Source organism: Odontomachus brunneus, unplaced genomic scaffold (genome assembly GCF_010583005.1).
Source record: "Odontomachus brunneus isolate Ranch 3 - 2012 unplaced genomic scaffold, Obru_v1 Obru_scaffold_149, whole genome shotgun sequence".
Classification (NCBI taxonomy): Eukaryota; Metazoa; Arthropoda; class Insecta; order Hymenoptera; family Formicidae; genus Odontomachus; species Odontomachus brunneus.
Window position 1 is genome coordinate 14689 of NW_022639599.1, and position 10760 is coordinate 25448.

General features: G+C 33.9%; 2 protein-coding genes and 2 long non-coding RNA genes across 10 annotated transcripts in view; 2 read left to right on the forward strand and 2 right to left on the reverse strand.

Moving 5' to 3' along the window:
* Nucleotides 1-440: 440 nt before the first annotated feature.
* On the reverse strand, nt 441-3358 carry LOC116850554 (sorting nexin-30-like). The gene is made up of 7 exons (XM_032828971.1): nt 3159-3358; nt 2823-2978; nt 2618-2728; nt 2320-2484; nt 2056-2251; nt 1686-1960; nt 441-1452 (listed from the first exon to the last, which is right to left on the reverse strand). The coding sequence occupies exons 1-7, from the start codon at nt 3324-3326 to the stop codon at nt 1093-1095; spliced, it is 1431 nt and encodes a 476-aa protein (XP_032684862.1). The 5' UTR covers nt 3327-3358; the 3' UTR covers nt 441-1092.
* LOC116850556 lies at nt 3291-4450 on the forward strand. Its single transcript, XR_004379373.1, has 3 exons — nt 3291-3425; nt 3619-4273; nt 4393-4450. It is a non-coding gene; the product is annotated as an uncharacterized LOC116850556 (long non-coding RNA).
* Nucleotides 4451-5368: 918 nt separating this feature from the next.
* The window catches only part of LOC116850553 (DNA-binding protein RFX2), a 19876-nt gene continuing 14484 nt past the window's right edge, over nt 5369-10760 (forward strand). The window contains exons 1-4 of one of the 7 annotated variants that reach the window (XM_032828967.1): nt 5369-5857; nt 8932-9245; nt 9761-9953; nt 10253-10297. In XM_032828967.1, the coding sequence (XP_032684858.1) occupies nt 5848-5857; nt 8932-9245; nt 9761-9953; nt 10253-10297 (562 nt within the window). In that variant the 5' untranslated portion in view covers nt 5369-5847. Of the gene's footprint in view, nt 5858-8265; nt 8484-8583; nt 9246-9760; nt 9954-10252; nt 10298-10760 lie in introns of those variants that run through there. The other 6 variants (XM_032828966.1, XM_032828969.1, XM_032828965.1 and 3 more) reach the window with 6 other exon arrangements.
* LOC116850555 overlaps nt 7478-10760 on the reverse strand; it is a 6949-nt gene continuing 3666 nt past the window's right edge. The window contains exons 2-3 of the long non-coding RNA XR_004379372.1: nt 8865-9237; nt 7478-8185 (exon numbers count right to left, since the gene is read on the reverse strand). This is a non-coding gene — a long non-coding RNA (uncharacterized LOC116850555). The remainder of the gene's footprint in view (nt 8186-8864; nt 9238-10760) is intronic.

The following is a 10760-nucleotide window of genomic DNA, read 5'->3' on the forward strand; positions in this document are numbered from 1 at the left end:
ATATATATATATATATATATATATATATATATATATATATATATATATATATATATATAAAAGTTGCATATGGATATAGCTGGTATACTCTCACTACTCGCGTCTTTTTCCATGAGATCGATCGTAACGATCGGTTAGTGCAGCATATGACTTGATGGTAACTTAGAAGCATAGACTATAAAGGTACTAATTAACAATACAACGAAGTCCCCAAGCATTTCGCTCCGATTTGTAAAATTTACCAGCGCTGTATACTATACATTGATTATCTACTATACTATGGTAACTACTGTACTTTGGTAACTAGTAGATATAATATAGGTGACTAAACTGATTGTCAATAAATGTACCGTGACGTGGTTCAAAGTAACAAAGAGAAAAGAATATGATGATAACCGGCGCGATACTTGGTCCCAAAAATTAATAGCTGATCTAAACTGAAAAAATATGTTGCAGAAATTTCTCTCATATATGAAACTCGCTCCACGTACGTAATATATATATATATATATATGTGTATATATAGATGTGTGTGTATATATATGTGTGTGTATATATATATATACACACATATATATACATATATATATATACACACATATATATACATACATACATACATACATATATACATACGTATGTATGTATATGTGTGTGTGTGTATTTATAGGACCAAATTGCATTATACTTAATTTTTCACGTTATCACAAGATTATTTTGTATCATAAAAAGGCGGATTTTTTCGAATAGAGTTTTGATATTAGTATACTACATATAACATGTATATACATAAATACGCAACTTTTACTAAATGCAATCTGCAAACGGTAGTAGCATCATCAACCGTTGCAATTTGCATACTAATTAATCTTCCTTCTCGAGATTCTTGTCGAAACGGCGTGTCGTTTTTGTAAAGCATTAATATCGACAAGCTAATAGAGATTGTTCTTTAAATTGCAATAAACTCTTTGTGTCATTATTTAATAGAGATTCTCTCGAACTGGTGTGTTATTACCTTTGTATAGACATTGTTATAACGAATATTTATTCTATATCCTTTCGTGTGGAGTGCGACGAAAAGAGAGTAGAGATTCAAACGGGTATTTTAACAGGCGGTCCTACGGTAGCGTCAGATCCGATTCCGTCCAACTTGAGGCCAGCGAGTATTTCTTCCCACGCGTTCATGCACTGTTGATAGTGTCTGATATGTCGGTCCGCCATTGAGATTAGCATATTTTTCAGATCCGTCTGTTTTTCCATATTCCACCTTTGCAAGTCACTTCGCAAATTCTCATTCGCGCATTCCACACGATCCTGCAAAATCTCTGCTTGCTTGGCTAATCGTGGAATAGTCTGACCAAGTCTCTCTAATTTTTCATCACGAGATTCTGCCTTCCACAAAGATCCTCCCCAACCTTGTGAAGGAACCGTGCAGCTTGTAACACCTACCAACTGTAAAGAGGCAATTAAACTCAATTATACGACTTATTGCTTTTTTATCAATAAGAAATTTTAAATAATACTCTATTTTTTTTATTTCTCATATAATAAAAATATTTTTTAATATTTATTTTTTGAGAAAAACATTTTTTTAGCATTTGTGTATTATCAACGCATTTGTGAATATATTATATTCGAATCAGAAGAAATTATAAACGACAAGAAAATATATACTAAGATAATACCTGATCCTTCTCTAATCTTCTTTTTGCCAATTCATCGACGGTTATCTCATATTCAATCTGCATTGAATCGCGGCGGGATAAAGCGTTCTTGACTGCCTCTACATACGAAACATATTCGCGTTCGTCGTTGGGAACATTTTCCAAAAGTTTCTGATGTGCTAGTGCATTCGATTCTACTGCTTTAGCGATTGCCAATAAAATTGGAGCAAGTTCTGGTTCTGATGTTGCCCATAGTGTAAATATGGGATGTAATTGGTGAAGCTCCAATAAATAATCTAAATAACATTACATGTACAATATAAGAATCGACTAGAAACTATATTTTATTACAGCTATAACATACGTAGTTTTATGTAGTTTCCATACATACCTTGCCTTTCTTTATGTATGCGGTGATTGACTTTATCAATAGTCGACAATTTTTCACTAAGTGCTGTACAATAATCTCGAATCTGCTCGAACTCCAAGTGATGTTGCTTCATTGTATATGTACTTGCTATGTTTTGTAAGGAATCTGTCATTTTAACCAGCACATTTCCACGATTTTTGCGGTGAACAAGAAATTCCTATTTAAATATTAATTTAAGTAAAATCGATGACATGAAATGTTGTACTTTAATAATGTTATACTTACAGCAGGTTTAGTTGTGAGAAATATATAAAGGTTTTTGTCACAACTGAGAATAGGATGATTCACCACTCTGTTCAGAAATATGTGAAGAAGTTTCATGCGAGCTATAACGAATTCTTTGGAATAGCGGTCTAATTGAGCAAGCAGCGTATGTTTGCCTGGCATTGGCTGTAATAAATACCAGATTTTATAAGCAATCCAACTTGATATCCCATTAAAAATTGTTTTTGTACAATTACATTTCTGTACAATAATTCATGCTATGTATAATTTATATATTAAATGCGCAGTAAAGACTTACTGGTATAACATGTGTTGGATAAGTATCTACCAACTTCTGACGAAGCCAGATGAAGTCATTATAGCGTCTACGGACTATGTATTCTCCTTCTTCAAATTCTGGGCGTGTAGTCTAAAATTATTTAATTGGTATTGTAATACTATAATTATACTATAATTAAACAGATAACTAAAATTTTATTTTAACAACATAGTTATACACTTACTCTGGTTGTTATACGAAATGTAATATAAGTTTCTAAGGTTTCTAGGTGTTTTTGTGGATTGTCTACTTTCACTTGCAGATCTCGAGAGTCTGTTTGAAAGTCTGACATTTCTTGCTCTGGTAGAGTAGAGAAACTATCAATAGAAGGGGATGCAATCTGTAAGATAGCAAAAGTTCCATAACATTTCTTTTTTACATATATCCTTCCGTTTAAACCATATATTTTAAATATGTGATACTATAATTTCAATAGACTACTCCAATGATAACGTAAATAAACATAAATAGGACACTGGTGTAAAGAACTGTCATAAGAGGTTCCAGGTTATGTTCGTACCACAGATCCCTCGATGGAGGTGCTACAGTTGGACAAGAAGTCGACGTCGCGGCTCTCCTGCTTCACGATTCCGCCTACCGCCATTGAACTTACTTCCAAGATCGCCGAATCTTCGGCACCTTTCTCACCCAAGTTTTCTACTTCCGACGTTTCTGTAGAAGTCATCATTTTTTTTGACAGTTAGACAACACACTAGATAACGCCAGCCGTCTTCACAGCACCGCGATAACAGTGCGCAGGACCTGTACGAACAATGACGGATTACTGGTAAGGTTTGGCCCTTTGGCAAAATTTCATATTTTTCTATACTTCGTATATTTTTCATATAAAGAAGAATCTTACACTAATAGTTACGTTTCCGTAATCATGGATACACATGAGGATTATTTTTCTATATCTCTTGAATTCAAAAACTGAACAATTAAAATTGCATGTCACTCTTGTATTTCATTTTGTTTAGAGAACCTCAAAATCTTTCTAAGTTGGGGCCCACGAATGTCTGAATTCGTTCCTGTTTGTGCAACAGCGCACGCGACACGCACATCGATCATCGATTCAAAATGCTGCGCCAACTTCTCGTGGTGTATACGGTTCTAATTGACCCACTTCATTTCTCTGATGAAGTACGTGTAACACGTACATATATTAGAAATAACGATCCGTTAATATCATGGCGTTTTCAACAAGAGATTATTTTGAGCTCTGGATTCCACACAGACAAGTATTATTCTCATAAATTTACTTAATCTGTATTTTAATTTGACATGCAACTCATACGCGTAATAATGACGGATAACATAACATGTGAGCATCGATGGCAATTGGCAATTGTTATCGCTGGATCGACGAGGATCGTTCACGCGGATCTCGGGGATACAGCAAATATTTGCGGATATCCCGTGGAAACCGTATCTCTGGAAACCGGCGATAGAATTGCCCGCGAATACGAAGATTCGATAGCATTTCGAAAGTGCCGATAATAAGGATTTCTTTGTACGAAGAAATCTCAACGATTGCTGATCTTTTGCATCTTACGAAAACTCCATCCGCAGCAATGGCCAATGGATACTGGTTGGACATGTCCAATTATATGTTCAGGAATCGAATTCTACTACGTAAGCGATAATTTTTAATTAAAATTAAGTTCATCAAATCTTAACTTTAAATCCATTTTTCATGTTAAAGCAGGGTTCACTGAATTTCAAATTAACCAATAGAAATATTTTTTTTACAGTATATTTTTCATAATAAATATATAACATTCAGAATTTGAGGAGAATTATAAGTGATGAAGGAAAATCCGCTGATTGCATTTTCTACACTAGTTTTTTTTTTCTTTTTCTTAAATTGTAATTATATAATATACAATTACAAATTATGTAATGTATAATATATATTATGTAAAATTATATACAATAGATCACTTTTTTAAAAATAAGTATTGGACGTAAAAAAAGGACAAAAGAGTGCACATTTCTACTACACTACTGGTACGTGCGCAGCGCTTCATTGCGCGCGCCACGCATAGAGCCGAAAAACCGCATTATGACACGCACTTTTCACTGATACGAGCGACAGCCGAAAAAAAATTCGCACATTATCGGCTATCGTGTTCCTTTTGATAGTGATGGCTTGGGTCGAGAATACTTAGCCACGCGATTTTATTTCCAAATTGAGAGAATTTGATGCACTTTTCTATGGCGCGAATTTTGAAACGTACACTTGGGGTTGAAACCTGCGGGAGATTTTTATAGAAGTCAACTTTAAATCATAGATTTACGAACTTATTTTTCATGCAGTATTCAAGATTTTTCAAGAATTAATAAAATAGGGAAACACTTTACGATAATCTGTCGTTTACAATGGGCTTTGTAATAATATGTAAATTAATGTATATCGCAAATAACAGTGTGTCAATTCTTATACATTATACATATTTTAACAAATGTATCGAGAGAGATATGTACACACACACATATCGTGTGTATGGTGTGTATGTATATACACATGCCACACACACACACACATATATATACACTATCGCTATATTTAGTCGGATATTATTGCCGCAAGAAGATTTTTGCATTTATTGAGCTGTTTATTACAGCATAATTTAAACGCTAAAGAAACATAACCAGACAAATGAGATTTGACTCGGACGAAATATCAGAAATAAACGGAAGGATCGTGGCGCCGCGCGAATTGCGTACAGCGCTGACCGCGACGCGGTCAGTGATGCCGTAGCCAAGGCGACCGTAGCAGCAGACTACAAGCAACACTCCGACCAGTCGTCCACCACAACAAAGTATAGAGGTTCGTCGGAGTGTGTCGTCGTTCCACTTTTCGCGCTCTGTGCCGGTGTCAGTGTGCCGGCAAACCCTGCGAGTCGACCGCGGTTTCCTGGGTGATAGAGTTGAAGGCCGTCGCTACCCGCCTTCCAGACCAACGGGAAATAGAAAGAGAGAAAGAGAGAGAGACAGCGGCACCGCTTGACGACGACGACAACGACAACAACGACGACGACGACGACGGCGACGACGACGGCGACGGCGACGACGACGACGACGACGACGACGACGGCGACGGCGACAACGGCGACGACGACGACGACAACAACAACGACGGGGAGACACGTCGTTCGGCCGCGCAAGTGCGCCCGGGCGCCGTTGCGTTTGAGCAAACGCCATTCATGAAGACAGGTGAGTGAGAGAAAACCCGGATCAGCCAAAAACGAAATGAACATACGATGCGTTCGACAGCTCGTTCCCGTCGTCGATCAGGAAGACGGAGATATCTTCACTATCCTTCTTCACAATTGACGCAATTGCATCCACAGAAAATTGCAGAATTCACTATTAAAGCAGGATATGTACTGGTACATATTCATAAGACTCAAGGATTGTCTTTGTTGAGAGTTAACATTTTTTAAATAGATATTGAGCATGGAAAAATGGTCGTCAGGATAATGTAAATTATTTGATGAAATCAGATCTATTTGTAATGGAAGTAACTTATAGATATTCTTTATAAAAAATATATATATATGTATAATTTTGAGATTTGATTCGGTTTACTTATATTAGTTCTGTCTATAAGTGTCTACAAGTGTCTGAGCAATATTTTTCCAAAGCTCTATTTTGAGCTATGCAATTTTGCAATAAATGTTTACAATTCTTTGATTGCAATTTGTCTAAATAATACTGGATACTGATTAAACCTGGACATTATAATAGAACAGTCTAACAGAGTAAGAACCTTTGTAAGTCTTTTGCTTTTATAGAACCCCCTAATTTGTAACGCATTGGTGATTCTATTATTCTGAACCTCCTATGGGGCACCTTCTAATATGAAGAAGCCATAGGGATTTTCAATTAAAATGGATTTGCCAATTACATGAATGCAATTTTCCAGCTGTAAGCCCTGCAACTAACGTCTCTAAGCCAATATGAATATATTAGTTCTTGCAGCAGCTTTTACTTCAATTTGTTTCAAGCATAATTCGCGTTTACACGTATAAAGAATAAAACTCAAAATTTAAATAATATATATATTTGTTATAAATTATATCAGATCTATATTTAATTATTTGGTGATTCATACTTCAGTATCTTTTTTTTTTTTCATTGATATTTGTTATTTGATTTCATGCTATCTATTTCTATCTATTTCTTATCTCTGTCGTTTTACTTTTCAACATCTGCATAAGTTCTCACTCTGTGACTTTATCTGGTTCCAGGTGTATTATTTCCACAGATTATTGAAACAAAAAAGAAAAGTATTAATGTACGAAAAAGTAATTTAGTGCAATAGATCTATAATATTTTTTTATAATTAAATTATATCTTATAGAAAGTTAAATATACCAATGCAATAGGACACATTTGTGCATTGTGTAGATAGGAAGGAGTAAAGAACAGTTTCTCCCCATCAGTCATGCATAACAGAGGCCAGGTGCAGGTTTATGGTATTATGTGTAGGTAACAGATACATGGACTATCATATCAGCCTAACAGTCGCATTTGCAGCAAACATAAAGATATCTCTTTAAATATAATACTAGATATATCTAAAAAATGAAATATCAATATACAATAGATAAAAAAGATAGATAAATATATACTGTGACTGTATTAAAAAATTAATATGTTTATTTTTACAAAATCTTTGTTTATAAAAAGATAAAAAATATATACATATATCATTTTTCTAACAGTAAAGCGTTTTTTTTTATTTTATTTACAAGTATTGCAAATTTTGATTTTAGTTGCATAAGCATAAAAAGTATGTTGATGTAATATTAATACATATTTTTCTCTTTCTCTCTTTTTTCCCCTTCTAGGTTCTACACTAACCAGATAAAATATCAAAACAAAAAGTATCAGATCTTGTTACACAATCCTCCTGCTCAGTAATATCAACTTACGTTATGATTTTCTTATCAAAATATAACAGATATTCCTGCATATTTTATGATATTATTTGTATTATAGCTCAAAGGCACATAGTACAATACATTATATATATATTTATTTTATTATACAATTTTTAAAGAATATAGTATTTTTTTTATAAAGAATATAGCATAACAAAGGGAGAGAATCATACAAGCTATTTTTTTCTCGCAAAACCTGCTTATGCGGAAGTGTATATCGCTTATTAGTTTCCGCTTCATTCCGAGTAAAAAGAGTCAGGATCCTGTGCTCAGGATAATGCTTTCTAATTGCTTTCGCGATGCGAACTACTTTCATTGATATGTTCAACCCTCTTAAAGCGAATCCTAGCTTAAAGCGAGTCCGGTCACGCGTGTAGAGCGCGCGTTTGGGGGTGCTTATACCTCCTCACCCCTCTTACCCTCCTAGCTCATTTCTTCCCCTTGATACATTGTGTTTGGTACCTGCCACCCCAACAGGTACACGCTGCCAATACACCATGACACACGCGCGTAATAATGGCAGTGACGTGTATTATTCGTATCGCGACTTCGCCGGGGCTTCCCTTTGATCTGTGGATTATTGAATACGCCACACCTGCGAGAAAGTACGTTATTGCGGGCTCACTTCTGATATAGGTTAGGATGGCGTACGGAACGTAGGTGGGATTTTGTCGTTATTTGTACTGAATTTTTTGCCGGTGTATATATGTTTCGTTCTTCTACGTGTAATTTTCAAATATCTTATTTGTGAAAATGTCAAAGATAAACGAAACGTTTTTCGCCTACAAAGTAAAAAATTTTGTTTTAAAGAATTGTAACGCGCGATAGTCTTTCGTTCTTTATAGTTACGAATCGGTTTATCGACAAATTTGCGACTGTGATGAAGCTTTATGGTGAATAAAATTTGTTGAAAATATTTGACAATATGTAATATTGTTACTCAATTTTTTTAAAATTAAAGTTTGACATAAATAATCTCGAGAACTAATATATTTTGACTAGTGTAATATAATAAATTATTTTTTGGGGTAATTTTTTTTTACATTATGAATATTAAATAACATTTTAATTTACTAATATGTTTATAATCTTTTTTGTTTAATAATAAATCTCAATCTAAATACATATGAGTATTTAGATATTTTTATCTACTTAATATTTTAATATTACCTTGTTTCATAATTACTAAAATATATGCCTCTTTTGATGAATTAATATTAAAATAGAGTTACAGAGGCATATTTTTCTTAAAGACCTAGTATTAAAGATCTCACCGCTGGGTCTGATGGTGGATGTTATTGATATTAAGTGAGATGGTGTATGTATGTATCTCTGTTATAGACTCGTCTCTCCAGAAGCGGGGAGGTAGCAGCGGTGGTGGTGACTCAGTGGGTGCAGAGAGAGGTGAAGGAGTGATTGCCATGACTACGACTGGAGCCCAGTATGCCCTCGCAGCATCCACCGGAGCTAATAACAGTGGGGGTAGCTCCACACCAGTAGGGGTGGAATCTAAGCCAAGCGTGGTTGTCGTGACTACTTCCAGTTCCAGTGGTGGTGGCAGTGGAGCACAAACTCAGTCAGCCAGAGGCCAGCAACTTATTACTGTTGTGACAAGTTCTGATCCTTCTAGTCCAAATAATCTACAACCTATTCAGGTTTGTAATATTATACTTTAAAAAGACTGCATTATGCCTCTGTTTAAAAATTAAATTCACTACTTTTAAGAATTATAAAAATATTAATCAGTATTTTGTAAGACACATTTGTCACTTTCTGTGTATCATTATTATTATGGGATATACACTTTTTCAATAACACATGACATATATAAAGAATGAATATATATATATATATATATATATATATATATATATATATATATAAAATTATTCAATATATATAATTTTTACTAGATACTCTGTAGCATCTGTCTGTAGTACACCTATATAGGTATTATACATCAAATCTGATAACACGTTCAAGCCATCTGCTCTTAGCAACTGATAACAGTAACACATAAATGATGCAAGAAAATCGAAGTCAATTCTCAGTACCGCATATATAATTATTAATGATATATTAGAGAGAAGAGAGGCATATTATTTAATAAATATATTATGAAAATTATTCGTGGGTCACAAGAACATGCATACTATAAATAATAATTTAGTTATTGGTTCAGGATCCGCTTGAAACAGCTGCAGATTCTTCAAACGGCTCGACAGGTACATCAGCACATGTTACAGCACAGGTAGTTGTCAATACCACACACTCAGGCCAGCATACACTAGTGGATTCTGACGCTGCTTCTACATCGGCTGGTACTATTGTTAGTGATTCTCCACACTACATAACAGTTACAGGTAATAGTTCAATGCACATATATTATCTAAGCATTAGGAATTGGTCCTTATTTTATCTTATCGCAATTTGCACAATTGTGATCACAAAGTCGAAAACAATTGCACGCTAAATTGTAGACATCTGGTTGTGCACCCACATATAAAGAGTAATGTTGAATGTAAAATCTATTTATATAAATCTATGATTTGCGATGAGTATGAGGATCAGTTGGAAAAATTATAGTGTTTGAGTAGAGATTTGGCCCTTTCCATGCTGCTGAAAAACATGCACCTCTGTTCTTCTACTCTGACTACACTAGGCACCAGTGATTCACCATCCTACGCATCCCTCACAACAGCTGTAGGTGAGGGCAGAATATAAACACGGCATGCCTTATACATATCCTTACATTTAATATAATCTATACATTTTAATTTGTGTAGAATTAGAGGAGATCACTGAAGAAAACTGCACTTTTATTTATCAATATTTGACATCCAATTTTATCTATATATTACATTAATATATTGTTATAAAAGTAAACGGAATTTTAACTAATTTGTAATTATTTACGAAAAACTACTATTTACTGCTTTCACACATACTTTATTCAAATTCAGTATCAACGACATTTACCAATTTGTAATTCGTGAGAATATCTTAAAGATTACATTTACGGCGATCAGTAAAATTTATCGTATTTATATATATATATATATATATATATATATATATATATATATATAAACTTATTAAGTACAAAGTATAAATATATATATATATATATATATATTTATATATATATATATATATATATATATATATAT